We start from the raw sequence: 21,140 nt of genomic DNA on the forward strand, positions 1-21,140 counted from the left end.
CCCGGTGCCCCGGGGTGAGTTTCGGGGGCCCTTCAGACGCTGCCAGGGTTAATTTCGGGGCCGCTCGGGAGCCGGAGCCTGCGCGCTGCCGCCGGAAGGTGCCGCCCGCCCGGCGGATGTTGCGGCGCGGCCGCGGCTGAGGGCAGGAGCGGGGCCGCGGTAGGAGCGGGCCGGGGCTCGGGGGCTCCGAGGGACGCGGGCGGGCTCGGGCCGGTAACAGCGGCGGGCGGCGCTCGGGCGGCCGCCATGTCGCGGCAGTTGAGCGTGTGGCGAGGGGCCCGCCCTGGCTCGGGCATGTCGCGACAGGAGAGGCGGTCGTGAGGAGCCGCCGGCTGCGGTGTGTGAGGGGAGCGGGCAGAGCTGAGGGGGAGATGGCTGAAGGGACGCGGCCCAGCGTGTCTGAGGGGTAAAATGAGCAACAGAATGTTGTGCGTGTCTGTTCTAGATAAATGTTATGTCGCTGTTGTTTCTCCCAGGCGGTGAGGACACCGCTAGCTCGAAGCAGGCCGGTTTCACGGGGCTGTGGGCAAGGCTTGCTAATCTAAATTAGAAATCGTAATTAAAGCTCAGAGATAACCCCCCGGAGGTGGTGCAGCGTCTCCGTGGCGGGAGTGGAGAAAATTAAACAGCAAAAACCCCTCAGGAGCGGCGTGTGGGAGCAGCAGAGTATCCAGCCTGGATGCAGGGTGTGATTGCCCCTCTGAGGTCCTTTTCCCTGGATTTGGGGGCACAAATTTGGGCTGTTTGGCTTCCCTGGGCTTTGGAGCCGTGTTTTCCCAGCACAGGCTGGGGTTTGGTGTCTGCACGGGTCTGGAGCAGGGACATCGGCTCTGTGGGATTTAGTGTGGGATGGGGACATCGGCTCTGTGGGATTTTGTGTGGGATGGGGACATTGTCCTGCCCTGAGCCGCTGTGGAAGGTTTGTGTGGGGGACACCGAAGAGCTCTAGGACTTGCTGCTGTTGTGGGCAAAGCTGTCAAATTTATTTCCCTTTGGATTGGTGTTGGGGGTTTTTGTTTTTGTGTGGGTTTTTTTTTTTTTTTTTTTTTTGGGGGGGGGGGGGTTTTTTGGTTTTTTTTTTTTTTTTTTTTTTTGACATCGTGGGGATTTTTGGAATGGTGTGGTTGGAAGGGACCTTAATGCTCATCTTGTCCATGGGCAGGGACACCTCCCACTGTCCCAGCCTGCTCCAGCCTGGCCTTGGACACTTCCAGGGATCCAGGGGCAGCCACAGCTTCTCTGGGCAAATAAATCGAAGTATTTATAGAGCAGATTTTAAATATTTTTAAAAACGGACACTTTGGGTCACACTGGCAGCTGTAACCATTACAGGCCGTGCTCCCCTGAGGAGTCCCTGCCTGGAACATTTTTGACTCCATCCCGGCTTTTCCAAGCCCCACACTGTGTCAGGGATACCAGGGAAAGGTTCCACTATTCCAGAGGGTGCTGGCACTGCCCAGGCTCCCCGGGGAATGGTGACATTCCCGAGGCTGCCAGCGATCCAGGAGCTGCCAGGGATGCCAGGCTGGGATTGCCGGGGGTCTGCGCAGGGATGCCCAGGCAGGGGGGTCTGTGCCGGGCCGGGAGCTGAGGGAATTCCGCGTCCCTGTGCCTGCAGCACGTCCCGAGATGGCCGACGAGAACGAGGAGCTGCCGGCGGACGAGGAGCTGCCGGCGCCGGCCGAGGAGGGCTTCGAGCAGCTGGAGAACGACAGCCCCGCGGAGCGCAGCGGGCACGTGGCCGTCACCGACGGGCGCTGCATGTACGTCTGGGGAGGATACAAGGTACAGCTCCAGCCTGGGAACCGGCCCTTCCATCCACCCGGGCGCGGCTCTGGGGAGTTATTCCTCCCCCGGAACAGCTCCAGCCAGCAGTTTGTAACACGGCCCGCAGGGGTGTTTTGCAACGTTGGAATAAATCACGGGTGTTAAAGCTTGGCAGATGCACGGATTTTTGGGGTGTCGTTTGCCTTTGGGAAGAGGTGAAGGGAGTATTGTCTGATGGGAATTGTGCACCCTGGGAGTGGTGATTTTATTTGCACAACCGTATTTTTGGGTAGTAATTTGTAATTGCATTTTGTAATGCTAATTTGTCATTTTGGGTGGTAATTTTTTGGGGTGGCAAGGATCCCAGGTTTGTTGTTGTCACACAGGGGGGTGCGTGTGCTGCGGCGCCACAAAATCATTTCAGTGACAAAGTCATTGTCACTGAAACTCAGTTTCAGTTTCACTGAAAGTGAACTCAGTAAATGAACTCCTGTCATGGAGGGGGTGGGGGAATGAAAAAGGAGCTTTGGGCTCATTTCTGCTCCCTGGCTCAGGCTGTAAAACAGAGGTTTAACTTCCATTTACCCGTCTGGCTCTGCTGGGAGCTGATTGTCCCCAGCAGGTGCTAAATTAGGCTGATTGCTGCTCTCCACAGCAGTGTGGGAAGCACAGGCTTTGCTCCTGCTGTGATCTGTGCTGGGATTAGTCCCAGAGGGGTGCAGACATTCCCTGGAGTCTGTAATTCCATGTGGCAAACACCCTCCTAACCCTGCTTTTCCTTCTCTGACCTGTCCTGCAGAACGCCCAGGTCCGGGGGTTTTATGACTTCTACCTGCCTAGGGATGAAATATGGATCTACAACATGGAAACTGGAAGATGGTACAGTAAATCATTCATTTGGGGGAAAATCTGATAAATCCTTGAATTGGTGTGGAAAGGGACTGAGCAGGGAGAGAATCCCCTGACCTCTTTGTTCCCACCTATCAAACTCTTGTAAAAGTGTGTCAAAGATTTCAGGTTTGGGTTGTTGTTTTTTTTTCTGTGAAAGCATCCAATATGTTTTTCCAGGATGAAGTAGGTGAGGCAGCTGGGCCAGGCAGCCTGGACAGGAGTGTGTGACCATCAGTGTGAGGTGTTTTGGGATTCCTGGGACAGGGAATTGTCCTGCAGCTGGCAATTGTGTTTGTGCCACTTCTGATGCCAGTGGTGGTCAGGGAATCCCTGTTGAGTTCTCGGCCTTGTCAGGAGTTGTTTTTCAAGGTTGATGCAGCCCCAGAAGCTGCTCAGAGCTTTGCAGGAAGTCAATGCCAGCCCTCCCTGGGGTCAGGGACAGCCTGGGGCACGGGCTGGAATCTCCTCTCTGTGGTTACGACGTTTACAAACAGGAAAAATCCAGGAGCAAAGTGGGAACCTGCAGTTTACACAGGTGAATCCTCTTTGCCTGAGGATTCTGAGCATTCCAAGCTCCTGAGCTGGGCAGATGGGATTCCTACCCCCAGAAAACCCATGCATTAACTGAACTGCCTTTTCCCCACCCCTCCATCATAGCAGTTTTGTGAATTGTTACATCTGAAAAGGTGGGAAGAACTGGGAACTGTGGTAATCAAAACCCTCCAAAGAAGGCCATCCCTGTTCCCTGGGAGCAGGTGAGGGATCCCACCCTGGTTTTTGCAGGAAGAAGAGCAAGACTGAGGGAGATGTTCCCCCCTCCATGTCTGGCAGCTGTGCCGTGTGTGTGGACAGAGTGCTTTATCTCTTCGGGGGGCACCACGCCCGGGGCAACACCAACAAGGTCAGGAATGCCTTCCTAATGGAATAAAAGAATAATAGAACATAATCCTTTCCCATGGGGGTTGTGCCCTGGAAGCCTCACAGCACTGCAGGAACACCCCCAGCTGGCATCACTTCTGTCCTTGTGCAATTCCCCTCAGCAATTGGATTGTGTCCCTGCCTCTGAGTTTGCTGATTTTAAAAGATGGGAGTTGCCAGAGTTGCCTGAATAATATCAGGAACTGATCTGGAACTGGTGTGGGGTGGCTTGAAGTGTTTCTGTTCCCTGGAGTCTGTGGTAATCCCAGAATCCCAAAATCATTCATGTTGGAAAAGTCCTCCAAGATCACTGACCCATCACCACCCCTTCAACTAGAATTAATTAATGATCTTTTCTGATAGTCTGGCAATGTGGTTTAAATTAAATAGTTTTGGTCTATATGAATATGTAGTTTATCCATTTAAATATAAGATCATATATTTATTTTGTAAACATAAACTAGGAGTTGGAAAGTTCTTGCAGACAGTTTGAAACAAACCTCATTTGTAAGGGGTGATTTCTTCCCTTCCTGCTGTGGCATTCTCACATTTCAGTTCTTGTATGTGAGCATAGCAGCTGGTTCTCTTCCTGAATGCAGGGAAGGTGTAATACCATTAAAAAATGTCACTTTGTAAACTTCTGAACCATTTTTTAGTTGTAAAATGATTGTGCTCTCTACACACCTTCACTGTATCCCACAACAGCTTTTGGATGCTGAAACTCAGTGCCCAGAACCCTGTTAGTGGTGTAAAGGTGTTTGAGGTTGCAAAAAGGTCAGAACTTTTTGATTTGTGAATCCATCTTTTGTTGCAAATATTTTCAGTGCTCTACTTTTCAGCTAGGAAAAGAACTTTTCATTTATTACTTTTCTATACCAACACACGTAAATTAAAAGTTGCTATTTTAACAGCAGATTTAAGCTTTAAGCTGACTGTGAGTTAAAAAATCTCTTTATTTTCCCAGTTCTACATGTTGAATGCCAGATCCACGGACAAAGTGCTGCAGTGGGTGAGAGTGGAGTGCCAGGGGGTGCCCCCCTCGTCCAAGGACAAGCTGGGGGTGTGGGTGCACAAGAACAGGTGAGGCCCCAGCCAGGGCCCTGCTCTCTCTTGGCTTCTCCCTCCTCCTCCTCCTCCTCCCTGCAGTCACCCTGGGGCTGGCTGGGAATGTTCCCTGGAGAGGAGAAGGCTCCAGGGAGAGCTCAGAGCCCCTGGCAGGGCCTGAAGGGGCTCCAGGAGAGCTGCAGAGGGACTGGGGACAAGGCAGGGAGGGACAGGAGCCAGGGAATGGCTCCCAGTGCCAGAGGGCAGGGATGGGTGGGAGATTGGGAACTGGGAATTGCTGGCTGGGCTGGAATTGCCAGAGCAGCTGTGGCTGCCCCTGGATCCCTGGCAGTGCCCAAGGCCAGGCTGGACACTGGGACACCCTGGGACAGTGGGAGGTGTCCCTGCCATGGCAGGGGTGGCACTGGGTGGGGTTTAAGGTCCCTTCCAACCCAAACTGTTCTGTGATTTTGGAGTTTAACTCTTGTGCTGCCTTGGCCACTCCGTGGAGAGAGCTCCCAGTTAGATTTGCTGTGGGATTTGCTGCAGAGACTCAGGAAAGGGACACACCCCTTGTGTGTCCCTTCCAGCTGGGGATGCTCCGTGGTGCTGTGGAATTGCCCTCAGTGCTGCTTTTTCAGCTCCTTGATGTGGGGAGCGAGCTCTCATTAGCACACCTGATAGCATCAGCTGAGATGAGAATCTCTGCAGGGCTGCAGTTGTGGGTGGTTAATTAGGTGCTGCAGGTTGTTTTCTGTCACTCCATAATCCTGTGGGAATTTCTGGCAAGGCCATGCCAGTTCCTAACACAGGCTGAACCCCAGAAGTAAAACTTGGAGGTAATTCCCACTGAAACTGCAGGAGAACAATGTGACAAAGGCCACTGTGCAGTGGCCAGGCTGCACACCCTGACAGCTTCAGAGATCTGGAAGTGGAGCAGAGCTTGGGAGCCTGGGGCTGGAAACAGCTCCAGAGGGACCCAGGGTGGGTGGGAGGGTCAGTGAGGCCACAAACAGAGCCCTCACCTGGGAAACCAAGGAGCTTCCCTGGTTTTCTGAGCACAGCCTCTATTTATATTTATATTAACAGATGTGACAGAATTTCTCACAGCTCTTGCTCTGTGTTTTCCTCCAGGCTGATATTTTTTGGAGGCTATGGCTATTTTCCTGAGGGGAAGCAACGTGGAACATTTGAATTCGATGAAACTTCTTTTTGGGTAAGTAACCCTGGAAGCCATTTCTGGTTCAACTTTTACTGTTTCATCAGTGCTTGTTAAAAATTGCTGCTTCTTTATGTATTTTTTTTTTAAGAATTCAGGTCTTCCTAGAGGGTGGAACGACCATGTGCACATTCTGGACCTTGAAACTTTCACTTGGAGCCAGCCCATAACTACGGTAATTAATGGTTTGCTGTCAGTTAATCAAGTCACAGCTCAGTAATGTTATTTAGGAGTGTTCTTGGAGCCATTTCCACTGAATTTAAACCATTCCTTTAGACAGATTCACTGTGCAAAAAGAGGAAATTTGCCTTTTCTTTAGATCTGTCTTTGTCCATTTTTTCCTGTCCCTTGCTTTGGTCGATGCCACAGCTGCGTTGTGCTCAGGGCACTGGGGTCTGCTGTCACCCTCAGTGCCAGGGATGGTTGGCTCCTGTCCCTGGGGGGCTGAATTGTGGTCAGGAGACAATTAAACACTGCTAATTGCAAATACACACATTTGGAGTGTTCAGGAACAGGGAAATGGGCTGGTGTTGCCACAGGGTTGGAGGAAGTGAAATGTGAGACGAGGAGCTCCAGATTGCCAAAGAATTGCTCTGATTGCTTCATACAGGTCTTGAGTGGTTCAGAAACTCAAGAAAAATGGTGTTTAATGGAATCCCAGAATGATTTGGGTGGGAAGGGACCTTAAAACTCATCCAGTCCCACCCCTGTCATGGGCAGGAACGCCTTCCACTCGCCCAGGTTGCTCCAAACTGGCCTTGGACACTTTGATTTATGAATTTAAGGATTTATTATGTTGCTGTCTCATTTACAGTCTGTCTTCTGTGGCTGAACCCTGTGCTAAAATCAGAATTTATACACTTCAAGAGGGAAGAAATAAACCCCATTTTTAATGAGTTCTCTGATCTTCCATCCATCAAAAAACTGCCCACAGGATGATTTACTGGCCGTGGTTTTTCACTCTGATCCCTGCTGGCCTTAAATCTGAGTGGGGCTGAGCCTCTCTTGTCCTTGGTGACTGATGTGTGCTGTCCCTGTCCCTCCCCAGGGCAAGACCCCGTCCCCTCGCGCCGCCCACGCCTGCGCCACGGTTGGGAACAGGGGCTACGTGTTTGGAGGCAGATACAGGGTAAGGCAGCCTGGTTCAGCTCTGCTCAGCCCGGGCCTCAGCAGCAGGCTGAGCCACGCTCTGCTCTCTTGCAGGAGTCCAGAATGAACGACTTCTACTACCTGAACCTGGACACGTGGGAGTGGAATGAAATGTGGGTGTCAGACTGGATCCATGTGGAGTTCTTGGTGTCTAAAGAAATTCAAATTGTCCTTGGGTCACTGCAGTGTCCTGCAGATAATAATCCCAGGAATAACAATATCCTGAAAAATAATCAGGGCAGGAAAAAGAGAGGGGTTTTGCTGTCCCTGATGGTGATTTGGGGTGTTTTTATTGCCATCCAGACTCACCCAAGGCATCTGCCCCGTGGGCCGCTCGTGGCATTCCTTAACGCCCATTTCCTCGGATCACCTCTTCCTCTTTGGAGGCTTCACCACGGACAAGCAGCCCCTGAGTAAGTCATTCCAAAGGGATTTGGTGGTGGCTTTGTGCTCTGGAACAGCTGGGATGATTGCCTTGAATTCCTTCTAAATTCCTCCTGTGTGTTCCAACTCAGCAACTCCTGCTCTGTGGAATGAGGAGATCAGAACTTCCAGCAACTGATCTGCTCCAAAAATGTATCTAAAAGTGCAAATTGCAATTGGTGACAGCTTTACAGTTCTGCACCTTCACCCCCATAAATCTCTGTTGCATTAAACACCTGTTGTCAAACAGGAGCCAATGTTTTTATAAGGTTTTTCCTAAAATATTTGATTTATCTAAGAACAGAAATGGGATGTGCTACACCAGAGTATTTGTATGTTGCAGCAACTTCCAGAACTGACAGAACCCTGCTTTTATCTGGGAATTTGCTTGTTTTCAGGTGATGCCTGGATTTATTGTATCAGCAAGAACGAGTGGGTACAGTTTGAGCATAACTACTCTGAAAAACCAAGGTATGGCAGACAGTTCCCTGGAAATTGGGTACAGAAGGGGTGTGGAAGCACCTGGTGGTGGCTGTCAGAGAGGGGACCCTGGTTCCTCCTCACAACCCTGTGTCCCAGAGGTCCCACCACGTGTCCCAGAGGTGCAGGTTGTTGTGTGCTCCCAGAATTCCAGGTCAGGGCCACACGGGGCAGGCAGCCTGTGAAACAGCAGGAAGCACAGGATTTGGGGTTTGATCCTGGGATTTGGGGTTTGATCTGGCTGCAGAGGTGCCAGCACCAGAGCTAACTGGAACCAGATCCTTGCTCTGCCCCCACGCAGGCACGGGCTGGTGTCACCAGGGTCCTGCCAGGGGCTCATCCTGTGCACAGCCAGGCTGTTCCTGGCTTCCTGCTGAGGAATCAGGAGTTGGTGACGTGCCATTTAAAGCCCCACAACCTCTGTGATGCAGCAGTGTGGCATGGGAAACACGAGTCTTCCTCCCTCTGCTTAGGGAAGTGACCTGAGCCAGGCTGAGGAGTTAAAGCACTGCTGCTTCCTGGTTTTCCCCCTGTGGCCTGGCTGGGATGAGGAGGGATCTTCCCAGGGCTGGGTTTGGGTTAATGCAGTGCTGCTCTCTGTTCCCAGGCTGTGGCACACGGCCTGTGCCAGTGAGGAGGGCGAGGTGATCATCTTTGGGGGCTGTGCCAACAACCTTCTGGCCCATTCCAAAGCTGTGAGTTGGTTTTGAGCTTCCCTTTCCCGTGGGATCTGCAGTGCTGATCTCATGGGGATCACAAAGGTGCACGGACAAAGCCTGAGGGGAAATGTCCCTCGGTGCAGATGCCTCAGGCTGGGAAACCTGAAGGCTGCCTGCGTGTCCCTGCCCAGGCAGGCTGCAGTGGGATGAGCTTTAAGCTCCTTCCAGCCCAGCCATTGTGGGATTCCCTGGCTGTGTGAGCCTGGGCTGCTCTGGCTGCTGCTGCGAGCTCACAGAACCAATTCTCTCTGTGTCTCTGCCTCTCTCCAGGCTCACAGTAACGAAATCCTGGTGTTCTCCCTCCAGCCAAGATCTCTCGTAAGGTAAGAGGGCAAGACTTCAGCATGGAACTGTCGTGTCCCAGCTTAGCTGGCAGGAGGAAACTCCTGGGAGGGTGGGGAGGCCCTGGTGTGGCTGTGGCTGCCCCTGGATCCCTGGAAGCATCCAAGGCCAGGTTGGGGGCTTGGAGCACTCTGGGATGGTGGAAGGTGTCCCTGCCCCTGGAAAAAGGGTGGAACAGGATGGGATTTAAGTCCTTCCAACCCAAACCATTCTGGGATCCTAAGAAAGTGGGGCAGAGTCACCATTAGACCTGTTCATGTTCCCAAAATACTGGCAACCATTTCTGCCTCTACGGAACGCCGCCGGAGCAGCAGCCAGGGCTGAGGTGGAGGATTCCCCTCACTCAGCAGCCCTGGCACAAGCTCCCAGCGCCGCCCCTCCCTGCTGACAGCAGCCCCGTGTTGCAGGCTGTGCCTGGAGGCCGTGATTTGCTTCAAGGAGATGCTGGCCAGCTCGTGGCACTGCCTGCCCAAGCACCTGCTGCACAGCGTGAACCAGCGCTTCGGCAGCAACAACACCTCGGGCTCCTGAGCCGGCCCGCGGGCTCAACCCTCTGTGTGTAGGTAGTTGCTTCTCGCCCTCCCGTGCATGTGAATGGCCTAGAGAGAACCTATTTTTGTGTGAGATGTTCCAATAAATGTGTTTGATGCCAGAGGAGCCTGAGCTTCAGCTGTAAGCAGGCGTGGGGTTGTGCACCCCGAGGGGTGAGGCCGACCCCGAGAGCGGGGGGATGTCCATGGGGACAGAGCTGGGAATGCCGAGCACAGCACGGCTCTGGAGTGTTGCTTTAGTGGTGTTTGGTGCACAGCTTCACGTTCTGCCACAGATGCTTAAGGTCAGAGAAGCAGGATCTGGAAGTTAGAAGGAGGATCTGGAGGTTGTCCCGTTGTCGGTCGATAAACTGTCGTAAACCTTGAGATGTTAAAGCACCACTACTTTCTGCTTGGCTGTAGTTTGGTTTTGGTTTTTTTTTTTTGAATTTTTATGTTGTGGAACTTCAGTTGTGAACCTTAGGTAGCAGATATTCTGCCCTGCGAGTGTAACTGAGAGTTTGTGCCTGTTCCCTGCCCCTGGAATAGCCCCAGGGATGTCCCCTGGCTGCAGGGACATGGAGAGGGGACACGGGGGACAGGGCCAGGCTGTGCTGCTGTGGGGAAGGGGGAATCATGTTTTAAGCTGTCTTCAAAAACTAATTAAAAACGTTGACTTGTAGAACAATTCCTGTGCTGTAATTCCTGAGATCCTGGGGGTTTATCCTGACTCCCAGCCCTGCTCTTCCTCCCCTCCACAGGTTCTGGCACAGCTGGGCTGGGGGGATCTGGGCCTGCACCTTCCTCTCTCCACAGCCAGGGGATGTTTGGGGGGAAACAAGATTCCACCTTCCCAAAGGAAGCGTTCTCCACTGGCACTGCCCTCCTGGAGGCTCTGGAATTGAACACCCCGGAGTTTTCCTGCCCCAAATTCCAGAGCCTTGGCCCAGCAGAGGGGAACGAGCGCTCAAAGAGAGAAGCAGCAGCAGGGGAGGACATTCCTGACCAAATGCCAGCAATTTAATTCCACTTTTATCTGCAATTTGTATAAGAGTCCAGCTAAACCAGCAGGAATGCAGGCCCTGGCTGCTGGAATTCAGTCCTGGTCCTGGCTCTGTGTCTGTCTGTCCCAGCCCCGGGTCTGGTGTGGGGCCAGAGCCCCCAGCATGGAATCACTTCCTCTTCATGTTCTGGAGGTGAGGTGCAGACACTTTCACCTTCCCAGGAATATTTCTTGACAGATCTGTGTCCTAGGGAACAGGGGAGAGGAGAAGTGACCACAGCAGGAAAGCCTTTCTGGAGCACTGGCATGATCCTCTCCTTGGCCCCGGTGAGCACCAGGACATCTCCAACCTCAGCTCCAGTGCAAGCTCCTGCCCTGCTCCAGGAATTCCAAACCCAGAGGGTTTGTTGGAGATGCTGCTTTTGTCAGACAGTGACACAGTGCAGACACAGAAGGCCCAGTGCTCCCACTGAGGCTCAGCTTCTCCTGGTCCTCCCCAGCCTGGGCAGCAGAGCTTTCCCAGAGGAGCTGGGAGTGTCCAAGGCCAGGCTGGATGGGGCTTGGAGCAGCCTGGGGTAGTGGGAAGTGTCCCTGCCCATGGATTTTTAAGATCCTTTCCACCCCAAAGCACTGCAGGACTCTCTGACCTTCCCCAGGAGTACAAACTCCACTGCTGAACAAACCCAGCAGCACACAATGTTTTGGCAGCATTTCCTCCCAAAGTGGCAGCTGTGGCCACTCTGCTCTGCTCTGCAGAGGGGACACAGAGCCAGCCCCACCTTCACGCTGCGGAACAGATCCTTCTCCCGGGCACTGGCTTCTTTGGACTGCATGAAATTGTGCAAGGCAATCTTGGCAGCTGGAAAACACAGGGAAGAGTGAAACAGCTGGACTCCCCCACTGCCTGCAGCAGGCAGAGCTCAGGAGTCAGGCGCTCACACCCTACCTTTGCCCTTCTTCTGCGTGCCCGGCGTGAGCTTGACTTTATACCTGCCCAGAGGAGAGGCTTCTGTCAGTACAGCAAGGGCACCACGTGCCCCCCAGGAAGGTGCTGCACTCACTTGTAGTTGGTCATGGCTGTGTAGGGAGCACAGATGGGGACAGCAAAGAGCAGGATGTCCTCGGGGTGGGGCTGCCCCGTCAGGGAGTCCAGCAGGGCCTCGCTCTCCTGGGACACAAAGAGCTCCACTGGCACCTGTGCTCTGCCCTCCCTGGAGGCACGGGGCAGCAGGTGGCAACAGGCAGCCCTGAAGGGCCCTTCTAGCCAAACCATTCCATGGTTCCATGAGCATGGAACGGGCATGGAATTCCCAAGCCAGGATTTGTGACTGATGTGTTTCATCACTAAAATCACATCCTTGGCTGGGTCTTGGGTCACCCAAAGCTCCCCCAGCAGACACTGTTATCCTCCTCCATGGAGGAATTTAAAGGAATTCACTTACTCCCAGCCCTGGGCAACACCCACAGCCTGTCATTACACAAAAGTAATTACAGAAAAGTTTTACATTTTACATGTAAACAAACTTCTGAACTAAACCTGCAGTGCTCACTGTGCCATCCTCCAGCCCAGAGCCACCAAGGCAAAACCAAGGGCAAACACCCTTGGAGCCAGCTCTGGGTTTAAGGGGATGTGGAGATGAGCAGGGCAGGCAGAAAAGGAGGTTAATTTTTAAAACACAATTAAGGTGGGTTCAAACAGTCCTGGAGGGCTCCCTGTCCCAGTCCCAGCAGGAGCACAGCCCCACCTCAGCCCTCACAGAATGAGCATTTACCTCCAGTCCTGGCTGCTCCTGGTCCTGCTCCTCCTGCACACACAAACAGAGGACACATCAGGCCTGCAGAAAGCAGAGCAGCTTCTGCCTCCCCTTTCCCAAGAAATTCTTTCATCAGCAGGCCCAGAAAGCCCCATTCTCCCTGCAAAGAGGACTGAGCTCCTTGCACAACAAGGTGAGAGCAGCCCTCTGCCGTGGGAGGGAGGGTGGAGTGTTGCTTTCCAACCTCTGATTTGCCTGGCACACGCCAGCTGGGAGGAGGAGATGGGCTCAGAGATAGCAAACCCCAGCAGCAGGGCTGGGAGCTGGGTCCCACAGGGACTGCTGCAGGGCTTGGGGCTGCTCTGGCATCCAGTGGGCTCCCTGAGCCCTGGCAGCAAACACAGAGCTCTCCACAGTGCCCAAAATCCAAGGGGAGCTGCTCAGCCTCCCAGGAGCCACAAAACCCCAGTAAGGGACAGACACATGGACAAGTGAGGAGAGAGCTGCTCACCTTCCCATCTCACTCCTCACCTTGTCCTCCTGCAGCTCATCCAGGGCTGGCTCCTGTGCCTCGTGCAGCACAATACCTGCTGGGAGGGTCTCCTTGCCCCCTCCTGCTGCACGATGCACGGGTTTGGGTTTCTGCTGTTGCTTCTTTGCCTCTTCTTTGGTCTTCCCCTTCTTGCCTTTTTTCCCTTTGTCCTCCCTGTTGGAGCCTGCAGACTGTGGTGACACAGGTGGTCAGGGCTGGTGACCAGAGCCACCACACCCCGGGGAAGGGACAAGTGCCCCCTCACCCCCAGCAGCTTCATGATGAGCTCCCGGTCCTCCTCGTCCTGGTCCCTGTACTTCTCCTTCATCTTCTTCATTTTGCTCTGCAGCAGGAAACACCAACAGCTTCAGAAATGACAACTTTTAGCAGAGCACTGCAAGCACAGATGCTCTTTCCTTCCCAGTATCCCAGACTTTCAGAGCAGTTCACCAGTAAGCAAGGCACTGGTTCCAGTGAGCTCCGTGCTAACCCCAGCACCATCATGGGAGCCCCCTCAAAGCAGCCACGGATCCCAAACCCTGGCATTGCTCTCCATGTTTGCATGCCAACAGCTCAGCCAGCTCCCCCTGCTCCCTGCCCACCTTCTGGCCCCGCTTGATGGGCTGGGGGGCTGGAGCTGCCTTGGGGCAGTTGGGAGCAGCCACAGGCTGGGGCTCTGGCTCTGTCTCCTTCTGCTTCTCTTCAGACAGCTCCGAGTTCTCAGAGTTGTTCTGCTGCTTCTTTTTCTTCATTTCTCTAAGGGGAACAGTCACAACACCCTCATCTGCTGTGATGAGAGAAGCTGCTGCTCTCCTGACAGCATTCCCACCGATTCCCTGCCACAGGGACCCAGAGAACACTGGAAACAGCCCCTCCTCAGAAAAACCTCTTCCTCCCACCAGTAAAACTGTTCCCAGCCAGCATTCCCAAAGGACAGGAGCAGCACCTCAGCCTGGAAATGCAGGATGGACAACGGGCATGGATTGGGGTGGGTACAGATGTGCCCAGGCCATGGGGAGGGAATGGGGAAGAAGCATTTACCCAGAGCAGCTGGGGCTGCCCCTGGATCCCTGGCAGTGCCCAAGGCCAGGCTGGACAGGGCTTGGAGCAGCCTGGGATGGTGGAAGTGTCCCTGGCATGGCAGGGGTGGAATGGGATGGGATTTAAGGTCCCTTCCAACCCAAACCACCCTGGGATTCCCTGGAACAGCCAGGGGCTCTCACCTCCTCTCCTTGGCAGAGAGGTGCCTCCGGCCCTGGGCCCTGCTGTCACCCTGAGGAGGGAAAGGCAGCTCAGGGCAGGTCCTGCCCAGCAGCTCCCACTGCCCTGGGCCACCCCTGGAGCTGGCACCTTACCAAGCTGGGCTCTTCCTCTTTGGGGATGATCTTCTGCAGGGATCTGTGGGGACAAGGAAAAGGAGCTCATCAGCAGACGCAGGGCAGCTCACCATGGACACACCAAGCACAGCCCAAATTCAGCAGCCTGGTTCTAACTTTCAGCTTTCCAGAGCTTGGCAATCCCAGCTTGGGTGACTGGAAAAAGCAGGAACACTGGGATTCACTTTAGAAAACAATCCTAGCTCTCTGCCAGCTCCTCTCACACACACAAGCACCAAACACAGCCTGGGCACCGAGGGAGCCCCAGAGAGCAGCTTCCCATGGGCCTCAGCCATCCCTGCTCCCTGCACCCTCCAAGGAGTCCCAGGGACAAGAGGGAGCCGAGCTCATCCCACAGCCTCAGCAGAGCAGAGGCAGCTCAGGGCTCAGTCTCCAGCATTCCCATTGCTGAGTGTGGAAAGAAGTGGTGGCAGAGCATCCCAGCCTTGTCCTGGCAGTGCTTTAGGGGACCCTCAGCTGCCCCAGCTGCTGCTTCTCTCACCTCTGGGGCTGAAGGTGTGACAGGTCGATTGTGGTGTCTGGATAATTCACCTCTTCCTCCTTCACCTCCCCCTTGGGCTCTGGATGCTCCTCCTCAGAGTCTCCATCCTCCTCCTCCTCGGAGTCAGCCTCTGGAGCAGGAGTGTTCCCTCCTTCCTGCTCAGCTCTGCCCTCCTCTTGGGTGCTCTCAGCTGTGGCTTCCACATCCTCTGGAGCTTCCACATCCTCTGGAGCTTCCACATCCTCTGGAGCTTCCACATCCCCTGGAGCTTCCACATCCTCTGGAGCTTCCACATCCCCTGGAGCTTCCACATCCCCTGGAGCTTCCCCAGCCTCGGCTTTTTCCTCCTCACTGCTGCTGTCTCCTCCATCTGGGGCATCCAGGGCAGGAAAACACAGGAACACCAAACTGATCCATCACTCCAGGATGGTTTGGGTTGGAAGGGACATTAAAGCTCCTCCAGTTCCAACCCCCTCCCATGGCAGGGACACCTCCCACTGTCCCAGGCTGCTCCAAGCCCTGTCCAGCCTGGCCTTGGGCACTGCCAGGGATCCAGGGGCAGCCCCAGCTGCTCTGGGCACCCTGTGCCAGGGCCTGCCCACCCTCCCAGCCAGGAATTCCCAATTCCCAATATCCCACCCATCCCTGCCCTGTGTCAGTGTGAAACAATTCCCCTTTGTCCTGTCGGTGATCCCAACTGTGGGATCAGCCAGGGCCTGAGGGATCCCCCAGGGCCCCCATACCTAAAAGCTCCACGTCCTCAGCCAGCAGCTCACTGGCACTGCTGGGAACCGTGCCCAGCTCCTCCTCCTGCACCTTGACCTTCCTCTCCTCGCGGTGCCTCCAGACACAGCTCTCATCCACCTGGGAACGAGGAGCCTCTGCGTCAGGCCTGGGGATGCTCACACAACACCTCACTCAGCCTTTCTTCCCTTTTGAACACTTCCTGCCATCAAGAAAGTCGAACCAGACCCAAGTGTGCCAAGCCCACGAGCCAGGGGGACACACAGGAATGTTCAGATTCCAAACAGAGCTGGGAGCACAGCCCTGGCAGAGGCAGGAAGGCCCAGAGTCTGCTTGGGATGCAGACAGAGCACACTGGGCTGAGATGGAAATGAAAGCACAGCCATTATCAGCAAGAAGCTCTTTATGGGATTTTTCCCAGTGGGAAAAGAAGTAATTGGGAATACTCTGATAAGCAAGATGCAGAAAATAAACCTCCTGCAGCTCAAAGCAAATTACAAAAGCCAGCAGGAGCTGCATGGGAAAAGCTGTACCTTAAACAAGAAGCTGAAGCCCATCATCAGATAGGAAGGTGGAAGGAAATTCTTTTTCCCTGAAAAACAAAGGGAGAGTCTCATGAGGAGGTTTAGCACCATGCTGCAGGATGTACTTCCAAAAGTCATTTTTATTAGAGGCTTCAGGCTACCAAAAAATTACACTGGGGCTTTTTTATCTCTGGGATGAGAACAGGAGAGCTCAAAAGCAGCTGAGTTAATGAACTTCTGCCCAGGGCTCAGCTCAAACTGCTGCTGCAGCTGCCTGATACTCAGACTAAGCCATTCCCAACAGATTTCTGGGATAATTCACCTCTTAGAAGAAGATTGGGATCTGCTGCCACTGCAGGACAGCCCAGCAGTTTTGGGAAAACATCCCAGTGCCACTGCTCCCTTGTGCCTCACCTCGGATCATGAAGCTGCCAGTAGTGAGATATTCTCCCGTGGGGGCAGTTTTAGAAACCTAAAAAAAACCACAATAAACTGTAAAAAATCTCTGTGACAGAAGGCCAACATCAGGTGACAACAGCACCAAGAGAAACACTGGCTGAACAGGAGCTGAACTCCTGGGAACAGCTCTGCAGGATTCCATATCCAAGGGCCTCTTCCTCTCCTTAGCAGGGAATTTTCCTAAGGAATATTTCAATCCAATCACACCCAATCCCTGTGTTTTAGGAGTCCTGGGTGAGTAACTCAGGAAATAAACCCAGTATTTACTCAGGAGCATTCAGGGAATGACGCCTTGAGAAGGCTGAGCTAGGACAGAGGCTGGATGGAGCTCCAGAATAAAGCAGGGATTGATTCCAAGGATCTCCTCCATGGATCCACCTCGGGCAGCACCAGAGCCCAGCCAGGGCTGCCCCCAAGATGAACCCAAATGGCCCCAAAATGCACGAGCGCTGCCGGGGTCTCTCCCTGGGCTCAGCTCTGCTCCATGTGCACATTGCAGTTCAGTGTCCAGTTCCAGCTGCAGCCCCTGCAGTCCCACCCTGCTTGTTTTTCTCTCTGCAGCCCAAGGGCTTTGTGCTCCTGGGCTGGGATTGGGATCATTTGTCCTTGGTGCCCAGCTGGAGCAGGAATTGTTTTGTGTCCCTGCTCTGTGCACAGAGCTCAGAACTACACACCATCAGAGCCATGCCCTGATGTGGAGCCCAGCCCCACACACTGAAGCAGCTCAGAATCTGAAAATAGAAAAGCTAAAACCTGAGGCATCAACCAAACCACCACAACTCTGGAGTGATCTCCAGATCCTCACACAGAAGTCTGATCCACACCCGTGGGATCTGTCTGGGCTCACCCCCAGCTCCCTGGGGAGCAGTGCTGCAGGGTGGGGCTGTGCTCACCTGGCTGTGGGACACCCACCAGGCGCTGGTGACCACGCGCGCGTCCCAGGCACCGCTGTAGCACAGGGCCATGGTCCCTGCCTCCGTCAGCGTCCGCGGCGGGATGGGCTCACCTGGCAACACCCAGCACACCAGCAGCCATCAGATCCTGCCCCGACCCGGCCTGGGAGCTTCCCAGGAAGGACTGGTACCCGTGCCAAGGGAAGGCAATGCCAGCCCCAGGGCTCCACAGGTACCTGAGGGGTTCTTGATGACGCAGCTGGTGGCTCCGTGCAGATCCGCGTGCACGTAGATGTCCCCTGGGAAACAGGAGACTTCCCTCAGATCCACACACCCCAGGGAAGTCTCTAATGTTAGATGGAAATGCCTGGTCTGGCTGCAAGGGGCAGGGTGGGGACACAGAAGCCTTGTAGCCCATCTTTGTCCCAGGGAGATTCAGCTCCTCTGCTCCTGAGGGGAGCCCATCCAAGCTGCTCTCGCCCCGTGGCACCAGAGGAACTCCCACCACCAAAACTCCCTTTGATCCAAGGCCCAGCTCAAGGACAAAGCAGAGGGACCTTCCCCTGTCACTCCTGGGCACTCACAGAAGTGGGAAGGAGCAGGAAACCCCCCATGCCTCCATGGGCTCACCTGGTTTGAGGTAACGCTTCACGATCAGCTCGTTCTGCTGCTGATCCCTGCCAGCAATCACCAGGTAATTCTCAGAGCTGATGAACCACAGGAACTTCTCAAACCTGCCAAATTCCAGCAAATCCACAGTGTGAGTAACACCTGGAACTAACACGACATTGCACAGGTGGTTTTTGATAAAAACTCTAAATATCCATCTTAGCACCTACAATTTATGAGACTGAAAATATTTTTACTTCTATCCATAGGCCTGAGACATAAAACAAGGCATGGGGCAACTACACATCACTGGCAGGGAGATTTGGAGATGGAACAAGAAGCACAGCCCTCCCCTATTTATTTTTATCATTAAAAGCTTTGAGGTTTTGTTTCATCTGTTTGTTTTTCAAAGCAAAGAAGCCGAGAATGGTTTGGAAGGGACCTTAAAGATGATCCAGTCCCCCTGGACCACACCTCCACTGTCCCAGGGTGCTCCAAGCCCCATCCAGCCTGGCCTTGGACACTGCCAGGGACATGGCAGCCACAGCTGCTCTGGGCTGCTGTCCCTGGGAACCATTCTGGGATTCTCTGACTCTTTAAGGAGTCTCCATGCAAAGTGCAGTGCTCAGAAATCCTAAGAGCTCCCTCCTAATCCAGCAGGGTAGCTCCATCCTGACACAGGACATGAGAGAAGGACAATGGAGCTGTACTTGCCAATAGACCTTTCTGGCCTTCTGGATGGTGGTGACAGTCTGGACTTCCCTCAGGGTTTGCTTTGTCTTCTTCTCAGCTGATTTAAAAGCCTGTTTGGACAGAAAGCACCATCACCATGCAGCAGGAATCACAGAATTCCCCACTGAACACTGGGAAAGTTGGTAGGAAATGGCTCTGGACTTGATCCCAGTGCAGGCTCCAGCCAGCCCTGCTCCTAAATCTGCACCCTGGAGCTGCTCCCTGAAATGATCAGCTCTTGGACTGGAAGGAATTCCACTGATTTTGCACTCTGAGTCCTGGTCTGTCAGTGTCTCCACCTGCTCTGAGTATTCCCAGTGCTACTGGTGGAAAAGGAGGCTCCATCAGGGATCTGCAATCCTCCACTGAGCTCCAAATGTCAAGAACAGAACAACTCTGGGTGATTGTTTTTCCCTTTCATGTTTTGTTAGGGCTGCTCAGATCAGGTCAGGATTTCCCACTGAGCAGTGGCAGGGATTTTCCTTTTAAATATCTTCTAAAATCCAAGGGGAAAAAAAATACCTTTTCTGCAGCTTCCACTGTCTTCTGAGTTTTCTTGGCTGCATGTCTTTTGTGATCATAGTACCTGTGAAACACAAGTGTGTGTCCTGAAGTCCCAGCAGATCCACTCCCTCATCCTTCTCCCACCATCCCAGGCCTCTGCCTTTTGCTCCATGGGCAGAACTGGAAAACTCAACCAATGTGAGCCACAGAGCAGCTGCCCTGCACCAGGGAATTCCCATCCCAGAGCTCAGGACAAGCTGCTATTTCCATTTTCAACAAGATATCCCAAAACCCTTCTTCCTGCAATATTATCACCAACAGCTAGGCACCCAGAGAAATTTCTCCTTCAAAAAACACATATTTACTGAAAAATCTTACTTTTTGGCATTGGCATAGGCAGACAAATTGAGATCAACATCAACCAATAAGGGTTTGTTTTTCTGAGGCTTCTTCAACTGTTTGGTTTTATTCTTTTTCTTTTTTCCCTTTGGTCCTTCTGTTTCTTCCTTCTCTACGTCAGCACCATCCTCCTCCTCTTCCTCTTCAGATAACACATAGGGGTTCCTAAAAACACATGAGATCGTAAGGCTGAGATAAGAGAACTGGTTAATTTTTAATCCTTGGTGCAATGTGCTCTTAACTGAATTCTCTCAGAAGTTCAGAAAAGGCCCAAGGAGCCTCCAAACCCTTCACACTGTGCAGACACAGGAAGCTTCATGTGCCAACCCTTTTTTGTCCTGGAGTCAGCCAAATTTGGGGGGAAAAAATAAAACAAAAGCAGAAGATAAAGAGCCCAATTTTTCCCATCCAAGGAACTGACTGAAAGCAAGTTTATTCTACAAACTGCCATTTCTGAAAGCGAGGTAACCAAAAATTCACGGATTCACTCTGCCACGTCCCAGCAAACAAAACACCAAGACTTCTGGCTACAGAAAAGCAATTTTGGGGTATTTTTGAACCCCTGAGCTCCTGAAGCAGCGCACTCACCTGAGCAGCATGGTGATGTGGTTTGTCTGCAGCTTGAGCTCCTTGATGGCCGTGGCCACGGGGTCCCCCTGGGCCTGGGCCTCCTTGACGATGGCGCCGATCTCGGCCCAGTCGATCTGGTTGGCCAGGGCGCTGCGCACCACGCGGATGGCCCTGTCCACCACCTCCAGGTTCACCTCGATCAGCTCCCCCTTCAGCTGGTCAGCTTCCTTGGGGACAGGAGCAGCTCGCAGCCCGTGCGGCCACACACGTGCTCAGCAGCAGTTGTGGTGACAATGGAAGCAGAGGTGAAGGGATCCAGGGATGGAGTGAAGAGGTGGCACAGGAGGAGATCCAGCTCCAGTGCTGCCAATCCCTGGAAGTGCCCCAGTGCCCCAGGGACAGTGGAAGGTGTCCCTGCTCGTGGAGCTGCATGGGATTGAAGTTCCCTCCCAACCAAACCATCCCATGGTGGTGTGATTGTGCATTTTTTTAATTAAAACCCAAAATCTGTCTTACCTGAGCCTGCTGGAGAGCTTCCAGTCTGTGCTCATGGTCCCTACGGACATTTTCAAGTTTCTTCAATGCTTGTTTTTCCTTTTAAATACAAGATGGCAACAAAAAATTATATAAAATTATATTTATATATAATCTTGCAGTGATTATCTGATGCCATTACCAAATGGCATCAGGTAATCACTGCAAGAAGCAAGAGAGGCCTCTGGAAATGTGGAGCCCCCCAGCTGCCCAGGCTGGATGAGGACACACCTGCTGCAAGGCCTTCAGATCGATCTTCTGCCCCTCCAGCTTGGAGTAGAACTCATCTGTAGCCTGCAGGAGAGAGTCAGCTTGGAGAATGCCCAGGCTGGCCCGACTCAGAGCAGGCACAGGAGGGTCCCTGCAGAGAAGGGGCTGCAAAGCACCCAGAGAGGTGACAGAGGCTGAGACAGCCTCCAGGAGCTTTCCCATTTCCCTTCCCACGGGAGGAGCCCAGCAGGACACTCAGGGCTGAGTCTCACTGCAAACACAGAAGGAAAACAGTGGCCAAGCAATGGCTCAG

General features: G+C 53.5%; 2 protein-coding genes across 7 annotated transcripts in view; one reads left to right on the forward strand and one right to left on the reverse strand.

Annotated features, from left to right (window-relative positions):
- KLHDC2 (kelch domain containing 2) lies at positions 1-10,170 on the forward strand. 4 transcript variants are annotated; one of them, XM_064422781.1, is made up of 14 exons: positions 1-159; positions 1,619-1,785; positions 2,567-2,646; positions 3,442-3,559; positions 4,541-4,656; positions 5,755-5,836; positions 5,931-6,014; positions 6,888-6,968; positions 7,043-7,101; positions 7,292-7,401; positions 7,810-7,882; positions 8,499-8,586; positions 8,881-8,933; positions 9,360-10,170. In XM_064422781.1, exons 2-14 carry the CDS (start codon positions 1,630-1,632, stop codon positions 9,481-9,483), a joined length of 1,224 nt encoding a protein of 407 aa, XP_064278851.1. In that variant the 5' UTR covers positions 1-159; positions 1,619-1,629; the 3' UTR covers positions 9,484-10,170. The 4 variants fall into 4 exon arrangements, with proteins under 4 accessions (XP_064278851.1, XP_064278853.1, XP_064278852.1 ...); XM_064422783.1 differs by lacking the exon at positions 1-159 and adding an exon at positions 181-337; XM_064422782.1 differs by lacking the exon at positions 1-159 and adding an exon at positions 186-406.
- The window catches only part of NEMF (nuclear export mediator factor), a 19,217-nt gene continuing 7,982 nt past the window's right edge, over positions 9,906-21,140 (reverse strand). The window contains exons 11-33 of one of the 3 annotated variants that reach the window (XM_064422778.1): positions 20,849-20,911; positions 20,600-20,677; positions 20,102-20,310; positions 19,493-19,678; positions 19,133-19,196; positions 18,593-18,681; positions 17,900-18,003; positions 17,506-17,568; positions 17,270-17,382; positions 16,332-16,389; positions 15,927-15,985; positions 15,393-15,513; positions 14,917-15,019; positions 14,650-14,844; positions 14,127-14,169; positions 13,995-14,044; positions 13,374-13,527; positions 13,037-13,114; positions 12,771-12,962; positions 12,258-12,290; positions 11,547-11,653; positions 11,432-11,475; positions 9,906-11,344 (exon numbers count right to left, since the gene is read on the reverse strand). In XM_064422778.1, coding sequence (XP_064278848.1) covers positions 11,091-11,344; positions 11,432-11,475; positions 11,547-11,653; positions 12,258-12,290; positions 12,771-12,962; positions 13,037-13,114; positions 13,374-13,527; positions 13,995-14,044; positions 14,127-14,169; positions 14,650-14,844; positions 14,917-15,019; positions 15,393-15,513; positions 15,927-15,985; positions 16,332-16,389; positions 17,270-17,382; positions 17,506-17,568; positions 17,900-18,003; positions 18,593-18,681; positions 19,133-19,196; positions 19,493-19,678; positions 20,102-20,310; positions 20,600-20,677; positions 20,849-20,911 — 2,460 coding nt within the window. In that variant the 3' untranslated portion in view covers positions 9,906-11,090. Of the gene's footprint in view, positions 11,345-11,431; positions 11,476-11,546; positions 11,654-12,257; positions 12,291-12,770; positions 12,963-13,036; positions 13,115-13,373; positions 13,528-13,994; positions 14,045-14,126; positions 14,170-14,649; positions 15,020-15,392; positions 15,514-15,926; positions 15,986-16,331; positions 16,390-17,269; positions 17,383-17,505; positions 17,569-17,899; positions 18,004-18,592; positions 18,682-19,132; positions 19,197-19,492; positions 19,679-20,101; positions 20,311-20,599; positions 20,678-20,848; positions 20,912-21,140 lie in introns of all 3 variants that reach the window. The other 2 variants (XM_064422779.1, XM_064422777.1) reach the window with 2 other exon arrangements.

Source organism: Passer domesticus, chromosome 6 (genome assembly GCF_036417665.1).
Source record: "Passer domesticus isolate bPasDom1 chromosome 6, bPasDom1.hap1, whole genome shotgun sequence".
Lineage (NCBI taxonomy): Eukaryota > Metazoa > Chordata > Aves > Passeriformes > Passeridae > Passer > Passer domesticus.

What these genes read in the sequence shown, in the direction of transcription:
- KLHDC2 (XM_064422780.1), top strand. An exon ending in TCGATGAAACTTCTTTTTGG is followed by an intron (nt 5,837 to 5,930) that starts GTAAGTAACCCT and finishes TTTTTTTTTAAG; the next exon opens with AATTCAGGTCTTCCTAGAGG. An exon ending in ACGTGGGAGTGGAATGAAAT is followed by an intron (nt 7,102 to 7,291) that starts GTGGGTGTCAGA and finishes ATTGCCATCCAG; the next exon opens with ACTCACCCAAGGCATCTGCC.